Below are 25,429 nucleotides of genomic sequence, written 5' to 3'. Positions count from 1 at the left end.
GAATTTCAGATGGTTTTGTAAGCAGAACAAGCTCTGACCAACCTTTATAATCCGATGACCTCAATAGCAACCTTAGTGCTCAGTGGGGTCTTTCTCTTTTGAGTGTACCTAGTTCACTGATTCAGCTCAGTCCTTAAGCTGGGCAAAATGATTTGTGGTGGCATTCAAACAGGTGCAAATGGAGAAAATGGAAAAGCCCCATTCAAGAATAAGTGGCTTAGATGAGCTGAAGATGCATATATGAAGAAATGGATATGTGACCTTGCTCAGAGGACCTCAGGTAGGAAGGATGAATGAAGACAGAATTACAATGTTTTCAATTGCAGGCTTGGGAGATACTCCCATATTGATTTGGTCACTAATAGGCTTCATGTGAATGTGTTCCTCACTAACTACACAAACTCTTACAACACACACAAAATGCTGGTGGAACACAGCAGACCAGGCAGCATCTATAAGGAGAAGCACTGTCAACGTTTCGGGCCGAGACCCTTCATCAGGACCCTTCATCTTGTTAGGAGTAGGTGCTGCAGGTGCTATGAATTTTCAGGGCTGCTTTTTCTTTGTAAAATGAATTTGGCTGTACAAAGTGGAAATTTCATCCAACGTCATTGATTTCACTGAGATGGTATTGTTGAAACCCCAGTAGAATATGTCACCACCATTTTGATACCAGTCATAAGACTACTCAGATTGCAAGACCATGCTTTCAGACTTTGAAATAAAGAGTATTCAAGGATTATTGCAGCCTCAGCTTGTCAGGCAATCATGCAAGAATTACTTTTCATACATTAGCATATTGTATTATCATAAATATTACCCTTGTATGGCCATATCCCTCACTTCAATAGCAACTGCTACATGTGAAGAAATGAAATTCTTGGTGTTGGGAAATGATTCTCAAAGATAGATGAAAATAATATACAAAATCCTCTCTGGGGTGTGCAGCACATTAGACAGCCATATTATTATTTTTATATGATTTTAATAACAATAGAAGAAAGACATCATATAGTTCTGTTTGGTTTAAAGAAAAGCTGTATCATGTCATGTTTATAGCAGGCACTGATGTAAATAGAAATTTACAATGAATAAGAGTTTATGCACAATAATCACAAACAAAACGGTGGGGCTGGTTGTGTGTTAGTTAAATTCAAAACTATATTTTTCTCCCTATGGTTCAACTTACACAATAAACCATTGGCCAATAATGAAACAGTGCAGGCCTAACCTAAGCATGCAGGTGTCAACCAGTACTGAACATTGCTTCATCTCTCTGTGCCCCCAATGTCATAGTTCAGATTTACAAACACAAACTTCTGATTTTCAACAGACCTTTACATTAACCAGAAAGGCATGAAATTGAGGAAGATTAAAATCCGGAGTAGAGAGCCATTTTTACCAGTTAATCAACTTCTTTGTTATGGTATGTTAAAAATGAAGAAGAATGGATTTGGTGGGTTTGTGAAGTCCTTTTAATAAAGGTACCAATACACATTCTTCGTTGTATGAGCTTGGGCGTACAGTACTCCATGAGCTGTTTGACCACAAATCGTAGCGTGGGTAAGCAATAATAATTTGATTACACCCAAGTTATATCCTTTAGATGTGCAAGTCCTTTGTGTGTCACATCTTTCTAAACTGGCGATCATATATCAACAACAATTTCAATCATACTGCTTCAACGTTGGACCATTTTGAGTTTAGCTAAATCAATTAGTGGATTTGAAAAGGGAGCCTTACCATATCACATTTATCATCTGACGGAAATTCAGTTCTCTCTCTTAAAATATTATTTAAAACATTTTAGTAAATGGTCGAGTATGGACACAAAGCTTTGATCTGAAACCGATTGTACTTATTCATTCTGTGCAGCTCTTTTCTTCTGTAGGACTTTCATGAGATCTGACATAAGATCTGGCTTGTCTGATGCAGGAAGAGGTCTAGGATTGATCGTGCTATTCTCACTCCTCTTTGGCGGGATGACTATTTTGGGAGCATTGTTGGTTAGAGATGGTGGTGGAGGAGGAGGAGGAGGAGGTGGTGGTGGTCCTCCATCTGAAGAGCTGTTACTGCAAGGAGGAGGCGGAGGCAGAAAATCAGGTGGCGGCTCTGTAAAATTCTGTGGATCTGGTGGGGGTGGTGGTAAATCCTGAAAGAGAGCATTTGTTTTTGGTTGATTTCCTGTGGCTGAATTCTTCCGCTTGATTAAGGTTGGAGGTGGTGCAGCAGATGCAGGATGCCGGACAGGTGTTGGAGGAGGTCCTGAGAAGAGCTTTGGCTTAGCTGGCACTGTTGTGGGTCCAGGACTTCGGACAGGTGGGGGAGGAAGGTCAAAGCTTGGAGGAGGAGGTTCAAAGCTTGGAGGAGGAGGAGGTGGGAGCTCCTCATCTTCAAAATTAGCTGACTCTTGATACATTACTTGAGCAGGCGGTGGTGGGAGGAAGTTGTCAGTATCTTTGGCTGTCTTCTCCTTAAAATGGAAAATAAATGTTATTTTCTGAGCCACTCACAGAGTGAACAGTAGATGTTTTCCAAATCAAGCACTCTGCGCTGCCTGGGAGCTATGAGAAACTGCAGGGAATTGTGGACACAGCACAACATACAAAACAAGCCTCCTGCCTAAGTATTCTGCTTACACTTCTCACTGCCTCAGTAAAGAAACCAACATACTCAACCCACCCCAGACGTTCTCTCTTCAACCTCCTCCCATTAGGCAAAAAATGCAAAAGTCTAAAAGCCCATAACACCAGGCAGTTTGCATCTCACAGTTCTGTTTATTGAATATGTATTGAATGGTACCTCACTGTGGCCTTGCTCCTTATTATCTGGTGGTAACCAGAGTACATAGAGTTAATGTAACGTAGGGAAGAACCAGAAGAAGAGGAGATGTATCTTATTTTTAATCTAATGGGTTTATCTGCTCAGGAACACACTGCATGAAAGCAGGTTCAGCTGTACCTGTCGGATAGAAACTAGGTGTTTGCTTAGAAAGGAAATCTTCTCAGGACCAAGGGGAAATAACAAAATGGGATTCTAATTGAGCAGCCGCCTCAGAACCATGGGCAAAATATTGCTTTTTACATGGTAAAATTCTATGATTCTCAGAGCTACTTCTGGCCTTAATTTTCTCTGCATGTGATTTGTATTTCAGCTGCAAAGCAAGGGAGTAAAATATAGATCTCTGACACTCGCAAATGTACATACTAACTAAGGAGCAAAGATACTCATCTTCTTTTATACCTTTTGTGGTTTATCTTAACTCAGTATCTTCTGGTTACTGATCTACAATGCTATATTGATCTTAACATACAAAATCTAACTTCATATTCTTGATTTTATGCATCAGGCCTACAAAGATATCCGGGAAGAATCTTGCAAAATGTACCCAATTTACCTAACATTTGCTTGTAAGGTGCAACTGAATCTCAGATTAGTTACCAATTTAAAAAAAAGGCATGGTTTGTGTGAAAGGTAATTGTGTTCAGAAATCAAATAGATTTAATTTTTACGTTCCCAGTTAGATGAAGGAAGGGATTGCTTTTATGGATAGCATCCCTTGATATATTATGCTCAAATTGGAAACTAATTAATTGTGAAGTCAGGTTTTGAGAAACCGTTAGAACAGGGGTTCTCAGCTTGGGGACCCCTTGCTTGATGGTGTAGGTCCATGGCATAAAAACTGTTGTGAACCACTGCATAAGACACTTCACCAGTATTCACTGTACGCATAGAGTCATAGAAAACTACAGTGCAAAAAATGGCCCTTCAGGCTATCAAGTCTGTGCTGAAACATTTAATCTGCCTCGCCCTATCAACCTGCACCCGGACCACAGCCCTCCATACACCTTCCATACATGTACCTATCCAAGCTTCTCCTAAACGTTGAAATCGAAATCACATCCACCGCTTGTGTTGGCAGTTTGTTCCACACTCTCACCACACTCAGAGTAAAAACTTTCCCCTCATGCTTCCCCAAAACATTTCACCTTTCACCCAAACTCAGTGGGAAAAACAGCCCATTTGCAATTACACTATTTATACCCCTCATAATTTTGCATACCTCTATCAAATCTCCCCTCAATCTTCTACATTCTAGGGAATAAAGTTCCAACCTATTCAATCTTCCCTTATAATTCAGGTCCACCTGTCCAGCAACATCCTTGTAAATTTTCTCATACTCTTTCAATCTTATTTGCATCTCTCCTGCTCATGTTACTCCAAATTAGGCCTCACCCATGTCTTACACAACTTCAACGTGACATCTCAGCCAACCCAGTTTATTAAAGAAAAATGCTAATAATTCCATTGTTGACCTCACTGGGATAAAGTATATATTAACATTTGCTGGCAGCTTGGAAGTGAACTGCTGGAGAAGTCCTTTCCCCAGGTCTTTATGCTCCTGACTTCTGTGCCTGTCCGTGGAAATCACAAACCTGTTGGTGGTCAGATGCCAATGCATCCTTTTTCCTAATCTGCTGCTGGGGAATGTTTGATGCAGTTTGTATCTGACTCCTTAGCTTATATCAGCCATGGCTACATTCATTTGAATGTGTGGGAAAGTTAAGCAAAGGTATATGGTTTGCTTTCTTTTACTTTTGTTCTAATTACCGTGAAAGGTTAATTAACTTGCATCAGCATACTTTTCAATTTTTAGAAACTGTGGAGATATTTACACAGTTGAAAATGGCTCTCCTCATTATAAACTAGTCTAAGACAGGATATTGAGATGTGCAGCTTGGTCTCACTCATGGACTGTCCTTTGGAATGTTTGTATATAGGAAGTTCCATGAGATCGGACAAACATCCGATGTTGGCTGCTTTTAACATGTTTAACTTTTAAATTTTTAGAGAAAGAAAAAACAATTGCTATAAATAGTCATTACCTCTGGTAAATTATGCCATGGTCCTCTCTGCCTATGACACACCTATACTGTGTACATGGGCTAGTCTGGTTAGTGAACTTGCAATGCACAGGTGACCTCATGCTATGAAATGCAATGTCATTAGTGAGACTGTCTTTGAATCCTGTCCTGGAATTATTCCCAATGCCTTTGATATCACTGGTAATGCTTTCTTTTTATGTGGAGGATGAGAAGTGGAGAAGAGTTAATGATCACACTCTGCTCAATGTTAGGGCACTACATGGTCTCATCAGGTATCAGAGACTTATACTCCCATCAGCCGCTCAGAACAAAGATGAATCTAAGTTGCTTGCTTTAACTGAAATAGCATTCTCGTGGTCATATCCTTTGTGCTGCATGCACAACTTTGGAGCTGACCTGCAGACTCCTTGCAATAGTTACATGCACCAAATCTTCATCCACATCTCCACCCTTTCAACTCAAATGAAAGCTCTTGCAGTTGCCATCAGGAAGAAGATATAGGAGCGTCGGGAATCACACCACCAGGTACAGGAACTTCAGATGTCTGGACCCTTGGAATCTATTCTGTGGGGAAGTTATGACCTGTACAAAAAGGATGGGTTACACTTGAACCCAAGGGGGACCAATATCCTTGTGGTCAGGTTTGGGTTAGGGTTAGGGTTGTTGTGGACAGTTTAAACTAACTTGGCATGGAAATTGGTTGGGAAGCAGAGTGATAAGGCTGGGGATGTTGCAGTTGCTAAGCAACTAGATGTAGTGTGCAATGAGATTGTTAGGAAGGTCCTGCAGATGAGAGGGCAGAATTGCAGTCAGTGAGATGAGTTGCAGTGTAACATGATTACAAAATCAGAAAGGGTGACGGATACAGGATTGAAGGTGTTATAATTGAATGCACACAGTATATGGAATAAAGTAGATGTTCTTGTAGTCAGTTGCGATATCGTGGGCATTACTGTGTTTGGCTGAAAGAAGATCATAGTTGGGAGCTTAACATCCAAGGAGACACATTGTAGCAAAAGGACAGGAAGGTAGGTAAAGGGGGTGGGTAGCTCTTTTGGTAAAAACTGAAATCAAATCCTTAGGGAGAGGTGACGTAGGATCAGAAGATATAGAATCCTTGTCCACCCTGTTGGTGCAGACTTTCATTGATTCTATTATGATTATTGCATTGATTGCATATGCCTGCAAGAAAATGTATTTCAGGGTTTTATATGGTGACGTACTTTAATAATAAATATACCTTGAATTTTGCAGGCCCTCTTTGCAGCACCATTTTTGCCTGTTTTCCAAGCTGATGTTTGTAATGTTGGTAACAACATAATGAAACTTTTAGGGAAAATCTACTCATTCACTAGTCACCCTAAGATTTCACAAGAATAATTCTATCATTTCACTCTAGATTTTGTCTTTGCCTACCTCTTCATTATACAGAGCTCGAGGTGGATTCATTGATTGCTGGGCTCGTCCTGCGTGTCCATTTGCTTGAGGAGCAGCTTGATGATAATATGAAAAAATAATTATTAGGAATTGGTGAATGACAGATGAATGAACTCAAGGACATTAGTTGCTAAGCATAATTGCACCTTCATTAGCTCAAAAAATTTTAAACATAAATATACACAGCACTGTGTAATAGAAAGATAATGCATTATTTATCTTAATTTTAAAATGTGATAGGAATGGAGCACTCGCAGATTGAATATGCCTCCTGCTAACTTCCAAATTTCTATGTTGAAGGAGGTAGATGGATTGTAAAAGTAGTAAGTAAATTTGGTCTAAGATTTTTAGTAGTCTCTTCATGGACACCTCCTGACTCTTGTCCTTTGAAAGCTGTTGGGTCAGCCTGGCAGGAGCCAGTTAATGTTTTCTGAGAAAGAAAAAGCTTTTGCCTACATTGGGGAGGAAGGGTTAGAGCGAAAAAATAAATGTAATGTCCTTGGAATGAGGATATTTCTTTTTATAGTCTCTCTGAATTTATTAGTTCTGATGAACTCCATTATCTGTTCTTTGCTAAATTCTTCCATGCTGAAAACATGCCCCATGAATTTTGTTACAACTGAGTTTAATTTTTCACAGCATCCCTTGGTATCCTAATCTATTGCCACAGTGAATAATCTCCTTTGTCAACTTTGTTCCTTCTAATTCATTATACTTCTGGTCTTCATTTTTAATGATTGAGGTGGTAGGAGACCTGCACTTTCATACCTGCCTTGCCTACAATATGAAGCAGGAGGATGGAAAGTTCTTTTTATCAATAACCTTTTTTAATTTGTGCCTCTAATAAAGAGCAAGTAGAAAGCTCTAATTAGGAAGATTTAGGTACTAATTTTTGAATATAACTAGATTTTAGATTTTACAATATTAGTACAATATTGATAATTCTTTCATCAATGCTACTAACACAAAACTAAACACCTGTAGTATTTGAAGAAAACATTGATCCAACATTGTATTGTTTCTGAATTTTCTTGCAAGATACAACATAGAAGAGGACAGCAGAGGAACAGACCATTCGGCCCACATTGTTGTGCCTCACCAACTAAAGAGCAAATCAAAAACAGTCAAACACTAATCTCTCCATCCTACACCATGTCCATATTCCACTATCTTCCTTACATCCATGTGCCCATTCAAGTGCCTCTTAAAAGCCTTTATTTGTTTCTAACATGGTACCAGGCAGTGCATTCTGGGCATCCACAACTCCCTAAGTAAAAAACTTACCCCTCTCATTTCCTTTGAACCTACCCACTCTCATCTTCAATGCATACCCTCTGGTATTAGACATTTCAATCCTGGGAAACAGATACTCCCTGTCCACTCTATCTATGCCTCTCATAATCGTGTAAACCTCTACCAGATCTCCCCTCAGCCTCCAACGCTACAGAGAAAACAACCCAAGTTTATCTAGCCTCTTGTGTTATCACATGCCCTCTGAACCAGGCAGCATCCTGGTAAACCTCTTTTGCACTATCTCCAAAGCTTCACCATTCTTCCTATAGTGAGGTGACCAGAACTGTACACAATAATCCAGATGTGGTCTAAACCAGTTTTATAAAGTTGCAACAGAACCTCCTGACTTTTGAATTCAATGCCTTGACTAATAAAAGCATGCACTCCATAAGCCTTCTTAACCACTTTATTGACCTGTGTAGCCATTTTCAAGGAGGAATGAACTTGGATCCCAAGATCTCTTTGCCCAGCACTAGTGTTAAGGATCTTGCCCTTAACAGTGAACTGTCTTCCTGTATTTGCCTACCAAGGTGTAACACCTCACATTTATCTGGGTTAAACTCCATCTGCCATTTCTCTGTCCATATCTGCAACTGATCTATACCACATTGTATTCTTTGCCAGTCTTCTACATTATCCACAGCTCCACCAATCTTGGTATTAACTGAAAATTTACTAACCCACACGCTTACATAAGATGATGAGAGAATTTTTTTCTTATGTTCTGGTTTTTATTCTCTTGTCCTAACAGTCAATAGTCATTTTATGGAATATATTCTTCCACATCTGACCTTGAAAGCAAATTGCAAATGCTACTGATTTGAGACCTGAGTCAATCTTTTCTGTTAAAGAAGTGAATTAGTGCTAGTCTTCAATATTATGAATTCAAAGTGACGAAGATGACCGAATGAATTATGCAAAGAGTTACGTACGATACCAGTGGATGCAGAGAAAAATTAAAATTAATTCTAACAAAATCATTGGGAGTATTTTCAGCATGGATGAACTTATCAGGAATTAGTGATTGCAGCAAATATTAAAAATGGTTTTAGAATGCAATTAGTTGAGAACACTAAATTATTTAATTGTTTTTTAAAATTTCCAGTTTATGGGTTCATGTCTTACTCCAGGACTCCAAGTTGGCTGCTTACAGCTTACTCAACATTTTGGATGAGATGTAGAACTGAAGCCGAAGTTATATACATAATTTTAAATAATATTCTCTTACAAAATGCCAGTGTTCAAAAAGGCACTTTTTAATGGTCTTTTTGGAATAGGCAATAACTGCTGGGCTTGCCTGTTGAGACCAGAGCCCGAAAATCTGCTTTTTTTGGAGGTATATTTGGATATTGACTTAACTGTCTAGTCATGACACATTCAGGGCAATGCTTTACTTGCTTATAAAATACAAAAACAATTTTCAGAGATGTACAATATGATATGAGGCATAGATCAAATAGACAACCAAAGAATTTATCCCAGGGCAGAAATTACTAATATGAGAGGACACCATTTTAAGATGATTGGAGAAAAGTATAGGGTGAGTGTCAGAGGTAATTTTGTTACACAGAGTAGTGAGTGCCCTGCCAGTGTTAGGGATAGAGGCAGATACAATCGGGGCATTTAAGAAACATGAATGGTAGAAAAATGGAGGGTTATATAGGAATGAAGGGTTAGATTGATCTTGGAGAATGGCACAACATCATGGATCAAAGGATCTCTACTGAGCTATAATGTTCTAATTAAAACTATTGACAATGATTGATTTAAGGATGCACAAAGTGCTATACAAATGTAATCTGCAGCTAGCCTGAAGGGAGAATGATTAATGTATTTGACAGTTGGAAACTGATGATGAAAAAGAGGCAAATTTTTTCTGTGTTTCCCAAAATTAACGTAAGTGCCAAATTAACTGAGAGAATACATTGTTTTCCTCAATAATAATGCATGGATATTAGAAGTATGGAAGATATTAAAATATTTGCATACCTGGATTGGTGGTGGTTGTATTGACTGACTCTGTGTTCGATAAATTCGCCCATCGTGATGCCAGGCCAGCCCTTTGCAATGCCACTTTGTAATTGTCATACAATGTCTTGTTGTACTAAATATAGAAAAGAGAACTCATTATCCTCCATGGCCCTGCTAGCAGAAGATGCATTCTCAAGTATTGCTATGTTTGATGTTGTATTCACTTTAAAAACATTATATATCTCTATTTTTAGAACACTGTATGGAGTAGAGTGGCCTGGTCATGCAACAATGGAACAGTATGATATCCTTACTTACTGAGCAGCAATCTATGTTTAATTACTAATATAGATATTTAATTACTAATATAGGTGTTAAGTTGGCAGGATTTACTCCTTCAGCCAGAAATCTGACATACATAGCAAATGAACATTAATCTTTGATTGGAGATGTGCCCATTTTTGATTAGTTAAGGCAAATGGATCCTAGCCGAGCAATATCTACAGCATTTGTTTTTTTTAAAATTCTATGGCTAGAATTTATTCGTCTCCAAGTAAGGGCTGATAGATACATATACAGTGGATTCCGGTTAATTGGGGCCTGTGCTTACTTGGGACAATTCTTAAAGAACAAAACCAAATCAGGAAAATAGCCCGGATTCCTTCATTTATTTCCCTGTCCACTATCTTGCACTAGGTGTCTGCGCTGGTTTTGTTCATTAACAGTCAATCAAACCAGCATGGCAGCATATGTATACTGGATGAATTCCTCCTTTGAAATCAATTAGGAACTAATACACAGTTTTATATTACTGCAGTTTTCTAATTTGTTGGGTATTTCATTTAAGTACGTACATAAGTTGTTTCTTAGTTTATTGGGGATGGCATCCATTAGTCTCGTGAGACCATGGATGGAAAGTCTTGCTCTTTCCAGAGCGCACGCCTTGGGAAGGTTGTCTGGAAGACCGGCAGTTGCCCAAGCAGCAAGTCTCCCCTCTCCACGACACCGATGTTTTCCAAGGGAAGGGCCAGGGCTGATACAGCTTGACACCAGTGTTGTCGCAGGAGTTGCCAGAGCAAGGTTGTAGGCAACGTCGGACTGCCTTAGGGACTCCAGCTCCGGATTTGTCCTCAGGGTTTACTCCCGAAGCCTTTCCCATGAATGGGTATGGCCACAAGGCAGCGGAGGTTTGAAATCAGTGTTTTCCCTCTCCTAGATGGACTTCCTTCCCAGGCTGACCAGCTCCATTTACCTGAAGCACTGGTTTTAAGGCACCAGGACCCGCCTTTGCCCCTTCTCCTATCGGTAGAAACAGTTCTGCCAGGCTTAGAAGCTAAGCCACACGAGAAGGCCAGGAGTTGGACTTGCTTGTCAGAGGCTATTTGAGGTGCATGCCTTGAGGAGCACTTTTAGGTAGTGGGAGCTTGGCCCCACTCTCTCTCCTCGGCTTGGAACAGTTTAATGGTAGTTTGTCTTTTTTATACCTTTTTACCAATTTCCATGAAACTTCGGCTAATTGGGGTAGATGCTTAATAGGGCAAACATATACTGGTCCTGATGTGTCCCAATTAACTGCAATCCACTGTATATCAAAATAGAAGACTATTAAAAAAAGTTAAAAAGTAGTACTAAAACAAAGTGTTCAGTTATATCATGCAGGGAAAATGCACAGAGTAAGGAAAGCTGAGGCCAAACATCAAATCAGCCAAAACCTCACCTAATGGCAGAGCAGCCTTGAGGCTCAGTATTGATTACCACTGATCTTAATTATGTTCTACGATGGATTGATTTTCCAATGTTCAGTTTTATTCACCCAAATTTGATGTCAGGAAAGACACTGACAAAATGGAAGCAATTATTTGGTTCAATAAGTTAAACCAAACATATTCATCCCTCTTGTGTATTTAATGTTTTATGTGTTATTTAAATATTAGGATATCAGGAGTATAAATATTGGCTCAAACAGGGGTTACAGCTGCTTGGCAGGTCTCAGCTGTGGTTTTAGTGAAAGAATAGGGTAAAATGTAGAAACTAATAGAGAAGAAAAATAAATCTTTAAAGTATGATTACAAACAACAAAACAAGGGAAAATGTTTCAGAGAGATATTTCCTGATAGATGTTGGCCAATTTCATTATTACTGTGAAATACAGACTACCAGAAGAAATCTTATGTCTCTGTTTTCATTGCTACATTTTATTAAGAGTTTCAACATTTCTGTTCTCACTCACCTTGCCTATTCGTATCCCGGTTACCCACTGCTGTAGAGTCCAAGCATTGTCGCAGCACAGGTACTTGACGTATTGTGAGTCCTTCTGTATCTGAGGGTGCTAGCAAATGAAATCCATCGTCAAAATCAGAACCAATTTCTGATCTTTTTAAAATAAAGTACAAGCAATATTCGCATTTCTCTTTGAGTGTTAGGAAAATCGGATATAAGTGCAATGCATTTAACCCGTGAAAAAAGCCTTGCCAAATTTGGAAGAACTAAAGTCAAAAGCAAAGTAGAAACTTACTGGGTGGACAAAGTTCAGCTGTTGGATGAACATGAGATTTGCTCACTTGTAATTTAGAAGTCAGCAATTCAGCACTGCAGACTTTATTTAGGGTAAAGGGCACACAGCTTTAAAAAGGCATAGGATGATACTTCTATAACCAGCATTTATTTGCAATCACTAAATGTGCTTTAGAAGATGATGGTGAACTAACTTATTGAAGTCCTACAGTCCTGATGAAAGTACTCCTGCAACGTTGTGCTTACTATATGTTCATTTCAATATTTTTTTCTATTAATTTTGCTCAATGTTTCACATTCTCTTTAAACAGATCCGTGGCATTAATCCAGCTGTTTGAGCTGTCAGATTCCTGTTTTCACAACAGTAATATCTCTCAGTCTGCCAGAATATATATACCCTGCAATGATGAAGAAACTGCATTAAGAATATTTCCAGCTCGGGGTGGTGTACAATTGAGATGGGGCTTGTAAATGGTGGTCCCCTCCCTCCCATGCATCTGCTGTGCTTCTCCTTCTATGTCAGTGGTTGCAGGTTTGGGAGATATTATTGATGACCTGGACAAGTTCATGCAGCCCAACTTACTTATTTTGTTACTTATCTAAATAAAAAAAATAAAATTGGAAAACAAAGCACACTACATTCACCGCATGCCAGTGGCCAGGCAATGAACGTTTAGGGTGGTAGATAGAGTGTTGATCAAATAGGCCATCGATGGCAATGAACATCTTGGGTATTGTTAGAACTGTACTCATCCAGATGAGCTGAATGTACTATCCCCTTCCTGAATATAAGGGGAATTAAGTAACAATTGGACTGCATTTCTTTTTATAGTAACATTCCTTTTTATAATGTTCACAGAATTCATAGTCATATAATGTGGAAACAGGCTAACTGGTCCATCGCTCCAAGATGTCACCCCATAGCTAGTTTCATTTCCCTATGACCTTCTAAACTTTTCCAATCCATGTACCTGTCCAAATTCCTCAACCACTTCCTCACTCATACCACCAGTCCACATACATATCACCATTTACCCCTCAAGTTCCTATTAAATCTTCCCCTCTCACCTTAAACAATTGCTTTTTTAGTGTGAGATTCCCCACCCCTGTGGAAAAGGCTGACTGCATTTACCCTATCTATGCCTGTCATGATTTTACACACTACTATAATATAATCTATCAATCTCCTACACTCCAAGTAATGTTCTAGCCTGTTGAACCTCTCCCCGTATCTCAGTCCCTCAGTTCAATGCCCTTATATCTTTTAGCTTTCAAAAATAAATGAAAATATTGATTTTACTCTTTCCTCATATTTTAGATCCATAGATATTTGAACAGAATCCTTTCTGGTTAACTAATTGTATATGATATTTCTTCTGTAATAAACAAGGTGGAAGATTTAATATCTTTGTAGACTTTATTTATGTGTTATAAATTTTGCCAGAAATCAAGCAAACAAATAATTTACTATCCTACATCCTGATGACATCATCACTGAAAAGCAAAGTCACCTTGCAGTGAGTACTGCAATAACTGGTACAGACTTTTTCATTTTGTTGTGTAACTGAAGTAGGATGTGACACTGGAAGTAGCTGGATTGATGATATGGGTCTCTAAAGGAATGCAATTCATAAGCTATTGACCTAAAAGATAAAGGAATTGAAATAAATATGTAGCTGAGCCAACAAGCAGAAGATCAATCACTGCTTTACGCACTGCATTCCAGCTGATGTAGCACAGGAACTTAAAATACAATTATAATACCTTTCAATATATATTTCATTAGGAGTTTCAGAAGATTTGGTGGGCCACCTAAAACACTCTCTAATTTCTACAGATGTACCATGGAGAACATTCTGACAGGCTGCATCACTGTCTGGTATAGGGGTGGGGGGGCTACTGCACAGGATTGAAGTAAGCTGTGGAAAGTTGTAAAATTAGTCAGCTCAATCAAGGCACTAGTGATGTCCATCATTAAGGACCTCCACCACTCAGGACATGCCCTCTTCTCATTGTAACTATCAGGAAGGAAGTGCAGAAGCCTGAAGGCACACACTCAGCGATTCAGAACAGCTTCTTCCCATCTAATTGGGGATTGAACCCATGAGCATCACCTCACTACTTATTTTTATTTGTTTTTGAACTACTCATTTAATTTAACTATGTTATATATATACTTACTATAATTCACTGTTTTGTTTCCAATATTATCACATATTGCATTGTAATGCTGCCATAAAATTAACAAATTTCACGACATATGCCGGTGCTATCAAACCGGATTCTGATTCTGAATATCCCGGTAAGGGATTGCTACATAACGGTTTTAGAAGTTGGGACTTTGTGAATACATGTGCAAAGGTTTAGGTAAATTTGAATCTGAAACAGTTCTATTCATTGTTTCTGAATTGTGTCACTTAGGGATGAAGAATGGAACATTCTTCCAAATCCCAATGAAAAAATATTCAAAATGGTGGTATAGATATGAGCTGATTCTAGATACTCTGTCCTAACTTAAAAGCAGAGTTGAAAGCAGGTTGAGTTTGCAATTTCATACTTAATTCTTAAGAAAATAGAAATAGAAGACTCTAATATATTAAGTAGCGTTAGTGTGATTTACCTTTAGTACAAAGCAATGGTCGGTCGGTGCTTTGTATTTTGCTTTATAATTCATTCCGTAGTAAATATTGACATTCTCAAATTGGATGAAACAAACCAGATCACAAGACGTCTGTTGGAAAATTCAAATCTTTTAGAATATATTTGCAAGTCATGGAAATACTGAAGAGAGAACTCATCATCAATGTATTTTCACCGAATTTCCCTGGTAGATTAATGGATAAATTTGACGGGCTACTTGATATGTTACTGCCACTAGGGGGAGTGCAAACACTTCTGATGCTCCTTATTAATAGATCTCATGCCATTGTGGGCTTTCATTGGGAATCTTTACTTGACTTTAACATTCAGGACTCTTAATTTAGTAAAAGTAGATTTTTACATTTCCTAACCTTAGTTTTTCCTTTAGGAACATAATAAATCCCAGATGCACGCAGGAGAAAGTACCGCCGCTTCCATGATTTTTTCCCATCTTCTCTTACATATAGGGCTCCTTCTAGCTCTGGTATAATGACAGACGTTCCACAAAAGCATTCCTGTGTGTACATATAGATTTAATTAAAATGATTGGAAATTTAAGCAGTTTGTTTTCATTATGAGTGTTTTATAACAGAGCTAATAAACTTGAGTTGCAATCAGGTCAGATACACATGATGGAGTGGTTTAAAGCTGTATAAATCTCAAGGAAAATCAAAAACCTGGAAATCCAAAACAAAATAAGAAATTTTGGAAATACACTGTATGCCAGGCAGCATCTGTGTAAGGAGAAACGTAATATTCTGGACACGGAGACACTTCATCGTTTTATGCTGGTTTCAGAAGGATACCATTAAACTGAAAATAGTACAGAAAAAATTGACAATGTTTGCCAGGACTAGAGGAATTTGCTTATAAGGAAAGGCTGGATGGGCTGGGACATACTGTATAACATAGGAGCCTGATGGATGACATTTTAGAGGTTTATGAAATCACGAAGAGTCTTGATAAAGTAGATTGCCACAGTCTTTTAGTTCCCTAAAATTTTGTGGTGATTCAGCCAATTCTACTCAGACTATGCAAAAGGAAGCAGGAGTTCCGTGCCGGTGTATGTGAATACTAATTGCATGTTGTGTGATGTCTTACAGTTGATTAAAAATTATGGCAATGATAACTGATATTTATTTTGAAGAGATTTGAATTGAGACTTATCTTGTCCTCAGTCAGTAAGCACAAAAATGATGCCAGTAGTGATAAAGGTCAAACATTTAGTGGAACTGCAACTGGATTCTTGACTACCTCATGCGGTGAGGATGGGAAATAACATCTCCTCCTCGCTGACCATCAACACTGCACCTCAAGAAAGCCTGTGTGGCTCGGCACAGCTCAACTGGCATCTATAATTTTGCCGATGTCACACTATTGTTGGCAGAATTTAAGATGGTGATGAGGAGACGTACAGCAGTGAGATAGATCGGCTGTTTGAATGGTGTCACAACAACAACCTTACACTCAGTGTCAGTAAGACCATGGAATTGATTGTGGACTTCAGGAAGGGGAAGTGGAGGGAGCACACACCATTCCTCATCGAAGGATCAGCAGTGGAAAGGACAAGCAGTTTCAAGTTCCTGGGTGTGAACATGTCTGAAGATCTATCTTGAGCCCAACGTATTGATGCAATTACAAAGAAGTCAGGACAGTGGCTGTATTTCATTAGCAGTCTGAGGAGACTTGGTATGCCACCAAAGACTCTCTCAAAATTTTATAGATATACTGTGGAGAGCATTCTAACTGGTTGCTATGGAGGGACCACTGCACAGGATCAGAAAAAGTTGTAGAAAGTTGTAAACTCAGCCAGCTCTGTCACGGGCACGAGTCTCTCCAGCATTGAGGACACCTTCAAAAGGCAATGCTTCCAAAATGTGGCATCCATCATTAAGGACCCCAACACCTAGGACATGCCCTCTTCTCATTGCTACCATCAAGGAGGAGGTACAGGAGCCTGAAGACACACACGCAACGCTTCAGGAACTGCTTCTTTTCCTCTGCCATCAGATTTCCGAATGGACAATGAATCCATATACATCACCTCATTATTTTTTCCTCTTTTTGCAATAATTATTTAACTTACTTTTTTAATATATGTATTCATTGTAATTTATAGCTCTTTATTACTAAGTATTGAAATACAGTATACTGCAGCCACAAAACAACAAATTTCAGGACTTACAAACAAGCTGGATGAACTCAGCAGGTCGGGCAGCATCTGTTGAAAGGAGCAGTCAACATTTCTGTCCTGATGAAGGGCCTCGGCCCGAGACGTTGACTGTTCCTTTCAACGGATGTTGCCCGACCTGCTGAGTTCATCCAGCTTGTTTGTACGTGTTGATTTGACCACAGCACCTGCAGTGTACCTTGTGTTTAAATTTCAGGACTTACAGTATGTCAGTGATACCAAAACTAATTCTGCTTCTGATTCTGAATATTTGAAACTGTCTCGTTCTGATGTGCCGAAACAACTGTATCAATCCTACTGTGGAGGCCAACTGATTCAGAGCAGGTTACAGATTGACTTTGGAACTTGGTATTTTTGGGTCTGTCTTGCACTAGGCATAATTTTTACTGTGATTCATGGTACAATTCTGTACTGTACTAACATGATTGTAGCCTTGGCTCAAATCAATGTACTTATGGGGATCCAGCTGGCTTGAACCTCCTTCGCTTTATCTTCCTGTTTTCAAGTGGACAGCTATTTAACCAGAATTAATTACATTATATGTGAGCTGAAAATTTGATGATAAAATTGATTTTCCTCATGAGTATCCTTACACTAACTAATTTTCTGGAAATATAGGTTCTTGTCATGAGGAAATTGATCATATGGATTGTTCTAATTGAATTAATATTCTCTTCCAAAGCGAATATGCTTTGGAGCGATATAACAAATTGCAGCCTCTTAAGCACTGTGCAATTGCTATGAACTATTAATCAAACTGAGCTAAAGCAATGCCAAATGAATATATTTATGAATAAAATTCCATCATCATGTGAATAATTATTCACTTACTAGAATTCACTTTACTTGCATTTCTTGAGAATATTCAGTAAATCCTAAATGTTTGATTTTCTGGTAGTTCAAAAACAAAACTTTTAAGACAAAGTTATGATTTACTATTACTATGTTAAATAATAACTATAAATAAATTGATTCGGTGTTTTGAGACTGGTGGCTTTTTATGCCTCATGTTTAAAAAAATTGGTCTTTAGGTGTATTTTAGAACTTTGTTAATTTGTACTGTTCTTTCACAAGTCCTAACTTTGTTTCTCACACTGGAGGCCAGTGAATAGTGGTATGCTGCAGAGTTGCTGCTGGATTCTTTGTTATTTGTAATTATGATTAGGACATGAACATACAAGGCATAGTTAGCATGTTTGTGAATTATGCTAACATGGTGTTGTAGAAGGTTATGACAAATAATGGGGATTTAGATCAGCTTAATCATGTGGGCTGAAGACTGGCAAATCACTTTCAATCCAGATTAATGTGATGTATTGCATTTTGGGAGATCAAACCAGAGTGGGACTTATACAGTGAATGGTATGGCCCTGGGGTGCTATGGAACAGACGGACCTGGAGTGCAAACACATAGCTCACTGAACGTGGTATCACAGACAGATAGGGTGGTTAATAAGGCTAATGGCATGCTAGCTTTAAACATGGCACTAAGTATAGAAGTTGGAGAATTGTGTAGCAGTTATATAAGACATTGATGAGGCCACACTTGGAGTATTGTGTACAGTTTTGGTTTCTCTATTATAGGAAAGATGTTGTTAATCTAGAATGAGTGCAAAAAAGATTTAACAGGATGTTGCTTGAGTTGTAAGAAGAGGTTGGATATTATTGTAGGGGACTGAGGGGCAACCAGATACGATCATGAGAAGCACAGACAAAGCTAAAGTACTTAGTTTTTTTTTTCCATGGTAGGGGTACTCAAACACTAGAGAGCATAGATTTAAGCAACACATGCAAAATGCTGGGAGAACTCAGCAGGTCAGGCAGCATCTATGGGGGAAGTGAACTGTAGATGTTTCAGGATGAGACCCTTCACCAGATTTAAGACCCTTGCTGTGACCCTTCAACAGAGGTTTATGTAGAACATAGAATATTACAGTACAGTACAGTACAGTTGTGGTGAACTACATATACCTGTCTGGACACGCCCCCCCCCCCCCCCCGCTGACTGCTCCTGTGGCTCCTCCCACAGACCCCTGTATAAAGGTGATTGGAGGCACTGCTCCTCCCTCAGTCTTCAGGATGTTGTGTGATGGTCTCTTGCTGCTGACGGTGCTTCCTTCCAGCTAATAAAAGCCTATCTCGACTCACGTCTCCAAGAGTTATTGATGGTGCATCAACAGTACAGGCCCCTGGCCCATGAGGTTATGACAAACTTCTAATTTACCCTAAGGTCAATCTAAGGAGATGTCAAGGGTAAGTTTTTTTATGCAGAGAGTGGTGAGTGCGTGGAATGGGCTGCTGGCAACGGTGGTGGAGGTGGATACGATAGGATCTTTTAAGAGACTTTTGGATAGGTACATGGAGCTTAGAAAAATAGAGGGCTTTGGTTAAGCCTAGAAACTTCTAAGGTAGGGACATGATCAGCATAACTTTGTGGGCTGAAGGGCCTGTATTGTGTTGTAAGTTTTTCTATGTTTCTATGTTTCTAACCCTTCCCTCCCACATAGCCCTCCATTTTTCTTTCATCCATGTGCTGATCTAAGAGTCCCAGATGTATCTGTCTCTGCCACTACCTTCGGCAGCATGTTCCAAGCACCCACCACTCTCTGTGTAAAAAACCTACCTCTGACATCCCTCCTACACTTTTTCTAATAACCTTAAAATGAAGCCCCATATTAGTCATTTCCACCCGAGGAAATTGTCTCTGGCTGTCCACTCGATCAATGTCTCTTATCATGTTATAGACCTCTAACAAGTCACTTCTCATCTTCATTAGATCCAAGCAGAAATATCCTAGCTCACTCAACCTTTCCTCATCAAACATGCTCTCTAATCCAGGCAGAATCCTGGTAAGTCTTCTCTGCATTGAAGCTTCGTCATCCTGCTGATAAAGAGGTGACCAGACTTGAATACTCCAGGTGTGGCCTTACCAGTGTTACAGAGCTGCAGCATTACTTCACAACTCTTAAACTCCTTGGCAAATGAAGGCCTACTTACCATATGTCTTCTTAACCATCCCATCAACCTGTAGGGAAATTTTGAGGAATACGTGGATGTGAATTCAAAGATCCTTCTGTTCTTCCACACTGCTAAGAATCCTGCCATTGACCCTGCACTCTACCTTCAGGTTCGAACTTTCAAAGTATATCTACCTCACACTTTTCTGGATTGAACTCCATCTGCCACTTCTCAGCCCAGCTCTGCATCATATCAATGTCTGTTTGGAACCTATGATAACCTTCTGCACTATCCACTATAATATCAACCTACATGTCATCCGCAAATTTATTAACCCACCCCTTCCACTTCCTCATCTAAGTGGAATGAGTATCAAAGGTGAGAATTTTTTCTTCACACAAAAAGAGGTCTGCATTTGGAAGCTGCCAGAAAATGTGGTTGAGATGGGTACATTAACAACAGATAAAAACTTGTAGATAAGTACAAGAAAATTCTAGGAGAGGACCGTGACAATGAGCAATATTGAGCAGAAGACCAGAGACGGCATTTGGGGCCATCAAGACGGATGTGGAGGAGCCAGGGTCAGTGGTCACTCTCTCCACGGGAGGATGCATCGGGCCTCTGACTATCCACACGAACAATGCCTCACATCATCTTATACACCTCTATCAGATCACCTCTTATCCTCCATAAGGAGAAAAGGCTGAGTTCACTCAACCTATTCTCATAAGGCATGCTCCCCAATCCAGGCAACATCCTTGTAAATATCCTCTGCACCCTTTCTATGGCTTCCACATTCTTCCTCTAGTGTGGTGACCAGAACTGAGCACAGTACTCCAAATGGGGTCTGACCAGGGTCCTATATAGCTGCAAAATTACTTCTCAGCTCCTAAATTCAATTCCATAATTGATGAAGGCCAATATACCATATGCCTTCTTAACCACAGAGTCAACCTGTGCAGCTGCTTTGAATGTCCTATGGACTCGAACCCTAAGATCCCTCTGATTGTCCACACTGCCAAGAGTCTTACCATTAATACTATATTCTGCCATCATATTTCTACTAAAATGAACCACCTGACACTTATCTGCATTGAACTCCATCTGCCACTTCTCTGCCCAGTTTTGCATCCTATCAATGTTCTGCTGTAACTTCTGACAGCTCTCCACACTATCCACAATGCTCCCAACCTTTGTGTCATGAGCATTTCATGGCTATCTGGAGAAGACAAATCTCAGAGTTGTATTCTGTACACATACTTTGATAATAAAATGAACCCTTTTCATGGATAGAAGGGGGTTTAGAAGCCTACAGCCAATAGAGGCAGATGGGATTAACTCGCTGGTCAAAACAGTTGGCATGAATGAACTAGGTCAAAGGGTCTATTACCATGCTAGATGAGTCTATGACTCTAAATCTGCCTTATATTAGAACTTAAGAAGTAAGAATTGGAGTAAATTTTGTGGTCTCAAGCCAGCTGTGCTACTCATTTCATTATAGTTTATTAGATCTTGATCTCAGCTTCACTTTCCTGTCTGTTCCTCTATCGTCCAACATTCTACCTTTCTCACCCTTGAGTTTATTTGATATTCCTGCTGGACCTGTGCTAATAATGTCAGATCTGCCTGATTAGCAATTCTCAGTACTTGTATTGATTGCATGCAGGGTAAGATCTGACATAAATAAACAGAGTCAGAATGTGTGGAAAATAGAGCATTATAAGTCGGGTGTTCATTTGGGATTTTGCAGTGCTTGCTGTTGCATTGAGTCTGGGTGAAGAAACCTGTCATCTTCCTTTAAGAGTGAAGACATCATGAACAGTGAGAATCAATGAGATCACAGGAGAATTCTCAACTCTTTGTGCAGATTATATGATTAAATGGCTCTTAATGTGTACTTAACAGTTAAAGGATAAACTTGATACTTGAGGCAAGCTTCAGAATTTTCAACCTATACTGGAATTTAGAGACAGAGGCTAATTGGTCTCATAGAATCAGGATTGTCAGAACTTCAATGTTTAAAGTTCAAAATAAATTTATTACCAAAGTACAAATATGTCACCATATACTACCCTGAAATTCTTTTCTTTTTTTTGCAGATGTTCATAGTAGGACAAAGAAATTCAATAGAATTAATGAAAAACACATGAGGGAAACAGTGGTTAACCAAGTCTGTATATTGAAGGTTCCATCAGGGAAAAGAAGGAAGTGCATGTTGGGTAAAGGTAAATGTTATCGACTGAGTCCTTCTAACAAACAATCAATGTGCAAAAGAAGACTAACTGTGCAAATTCAAAATGACCAATAATATTAATAATTCATTAAATAAATAATACTAAAAACATGAGTTGTAGAAATCTTGAAATTTCAGTGTTCATTGATCTTAAATGTTTCTCTTTCCACTTCTGCTGCCTAACCTTCTGAGTCTTTCCAGCATGTTCTGATTGTATTTCAGGTTTACAGCAACAGTTGTACTTTGCTTTTACAGTGTGAGAGAAACCTGCCAATTTATTTCTCAATTTTGTTACAGTTCAGAAGCTAGTCTCATCTCAACTACCACAGAAACAGATTTGCTGTGAACTACAATTGTGAGAAAAGTTCTTCAATCTTGTGGCTGGCTGAGTTTTAATTGCACCAAGCAAAGATGGCAAAATAGGGAACTGCGGTTAACAAAGTCTGTATATTGAAGGTTCTGTCAGGGAAAAGGCGGAAGTGCATGTCGGGTAAAGGTGAATGATATCGATTTCATAGGGGATTGATGCACCATCAATAACTCTCGGAGACGTGAGTCGAGATAGGCTTTTATTAGCTAGAAGAAAGCACCGTCAACAGCAAGAGACCACCACACAACATCCTGGAGACTGAGGGAGGAGCAGTGCCTCCAATCACCTTTATACCGGGGTCTGTGGGAGGAGCCACAGGAGCAGTCAGCGGGGGTGGGGGGGGGGCGCGTGTCCAGACAGGTATACGTAGTTCACCATAGGGATAAAGGAGAGAATTTAAGAAAGAAATTAAGAATTAAAAAATTTAAAAGGGGGATGAAATAACATTAGCAACCAGGGTTTTAGAAAATAGATCCTAAAACATTTTGATAGTATATAAAAAGCAAAAGGTAGCTAAGAAAGAATTGGTCCCTTCAGGAACCAGATGGGTAATCTCCCTGTGGAGCCAGGGGTTATGAATGGAGTCCTCAATTTATACTTCTCATTTATATTCACCAGTGAGAAGGATTTGGATGTTGGAGATTTGGGAAGGGGTACACTGATATTCTGGAGCTTATCTCTATCGGGGGAGGAAAATTTAGAAAGTTAAGAGCACTGTAGGATATATAACTCCTCAGGGCCTGATGGAGTCTATCCTTCAATTCTTTGGGAAGCAAGAAAGGAGCCTGCTGGGACCAACAGAGAAGTTTCCTGCTTTTATAAACTGTGGATGTGGTCCCAGGAGACCAGGAGGATAGCGAACGATGTTCCATTGTTCAAAGGAATGATATAATTCAAGCCAGTAAGCCTCATCCCTGGTAAGAAGGATTCTGAGCTACAGCATTTGCATTCACTTGAAAAGGCAGGGGCGAATAAGGAGTCAGCAAGGTTTTGTGCAGAGGTGATAATGTCTCACATTTCGGATTGAGATTTTTTGAGCAGGTATCTAAGAAAATAAGGAGTTAGAACAGTGATGTGGTTTGTTTGGTTCTGGACTTCAATAAGACCTGTGAAGATGTCCCCTTTTGGTTGGCTCAGAAAGTTAAAGCAAAAGGGACTCAAAGCAACACACAAAGTGCTGGAGGAACTCAGCGGGTCAGGCAGCATCGATGGAAATGGACAAAAGTCAATGTTTCATGCCGAGTTCTTTCTTGAGGACTGGGAAGGAAGGGGGAAGACACCAGAATAAAAAGGTGAGGGGAGAGGAAGGGGGAATGCTAGAAGGTGATAGGTGAAGTCAAATAGTGGGAAAGTTAAAGGGCTGGAGAGGGAGGAATCTGTTAAGAGAGTGGACCATGGGAGAAATGGAAGTAGGAGGGCACCGGGGGAGGTGAGAGGCAGGTGAGAAGAGGTAAGAGACTAAAGTGGGCAATTGAAGAAGAGGGGAGGGGGAGGGAATTTTTTTTTTACCAGAAGGAGAAATCGATGTTCGTGCCATCAGTTTGGAGGCTACCCAGACAGAATTTATTGCTCCTCTACCCTGAGTGTCGTCTCATCATTGCAGAAAAGGAGACCATGGAGCAACATGTCAGAATGAGAATGAGAATGGAAATTAAAGTGGTTGGCAATTGGGAAATTCTGCTTTTGGCAGAAGGAGCAGACAGTGCTCGACAAAGTGGTCTCCCAATTTATGACGGGTCTTGCCAATGTAGAGGAGGCCACATCGGGAGCACTGGATACAACAGACGCCCCCAAAAGGTTTGCAGGTGAAGAGCTGCCTCACTTGGAAGGACAGTTTGGACCCGGAATGGAGCAGAGGGAGGAGGTGAATGGGCAAGTGTAGCACATCAGTCACTTGCAGGGATAAGTGCCAGCAGGAAGATTAGTGGGGAGTGACGAATGGACAAGGAAATTATGGAGGGAGTGATTCCTGCAGAAAGCGAAGGACGAGGGAAAGATAAAAATGTGTTTGGTGATAGGTTTCCTGAGGAGACGGCAGGAGTTGCAGGGGCTCATGGGGTGGTGACATCCTGGAAAGGAAAGCCTCATCCTGGGAACAGATGTGGCAGAGGTGAAGAAACTGAGGAAAGGGAATTTCATTTTTACAGGAGATAGGGTGGGAAGAGGTGTGGTCAAGATAGCCGTGGGAATTGGTAGGTTTATAAATGACGTTGGTAGACAATTTGTCTCCAGAGATGGAGACAGAGAGATTGAGAAAGGGGAGGGAGGTATCAGAAGTGTACCAAGTGAATTTAAGGGCAGGGTTGAAGTTGGAGGCAAAGTTGATGAAATTGATGAACACTGCATTGGTGCAGGAAACAGCACCAGTGCAGTCATCAATGTAGCGAAGGAAGAGTTATGGAGAATTAGTAGGGAAGGCTTGGAACATGGACTGTTCTACATATCCAACGAAAAGGCAGTCATAGCTGGGTCCTAAGCGGTGTCCATGGCAATCCCTTAAGTGGGAGGAGCCAAAGGAGGAATGGTTGAGGGCTAGGACCAGTTCTGCTGGACAGAGGAGGGTGGTGGTGCATGGGAATTAGTTGGTTCGTTTGTTGAGAAAGAAGCAGAGAGCTTTAAGGCCTTCTTGATGGGGGAGAGGAGTGTATATGGCCTGGACACCCATGGTGAAACTGAGACAATCAGGGCCAGGGAATTGAAAGTTGTTGAGGAGATGGATTGTTGAGAAGTGTCATTGATGTAGATGGGAAAGGACCGAACCAATGGGGATAGCATAGAGTTGAAGTATGAGGACATGAGTTCAGTGGGGCAAGTACATTCTGAGACAATGGATCAGTCAGGTTTGTAGACCTTGGCTAGGAGATAGAATTGAGCAGTGTGATGTAAGGGAACTATGAACTTGGTGGCAGTGGATTGGAGTTCTCCAGATCTGTTGA

At 39.9% G+C, this 25,429-nt stretch overlaps 1 protein-coding gene across 2 annotated transcripts in view; it reads right to left on the bottom strand.

Annotated features, from left to right (window-relative positions):
• Positions 1-965: 965 nt before the first annotated feature.
• The window catches only part of apbb1ip (amyloid beta (A4) precursor protein-binding, family B, member 1 interacting protein), a 138,319-nt gene continuing 113,855 nt past the window's right edge, over positions 966-25,429 (bottom strand). For both annotated transcript variants that reach the window (XM_073054690.1, XM_073054689.1), the window contains exons 9-14: positions 15,113-15,256; positions 14,722-14,832; positions 11,818-11,916; positions 9,606-9,720; positions 6,303-6,379; positions 966-2,473 (exon numbers count right to left, since the gene is read on the bottom strand). In XM_073054690.1, coding sequence (XP_072910791.1) covers positions 1,859-2,473; positions 6,303-6,379; positions 9,606-9,720; positions 11,818-11,916; positions 14,722-14,832; positions 15,113-15,256 — 1,161 coding nt within the window. In that variant the 3' untranslated portion in view covers positions 966-1,858. The remainder of the gene's footprint in view (positions 2,474-6,302; positions 6,380-9,605; positions 9,721-11,817; positions 11,917-14,721; positions 14,833-15,112; positions 15,257-25,429) is intronic.

The sequence above is a fragment of the Hemitrygon akajei genome, chromosome 8 (genome assembly GCF_048418815.1).
Source record: "Hemitrygon akajei chromosome 8, sHemAka1.3, whole genome shotgun sequence".
Taxonomy (NCBI): Eukaryota; Metazoa; Chordata; class Chondrichthyes; order Myliobatiformes; family Dasyatidae; genus Hemitrygon; species Hemitrygon akajei.
Note: the sequence above shows the minus strand (reverse complement) of the source record. Positions and strands in the feature narration are given on the sequence as shown.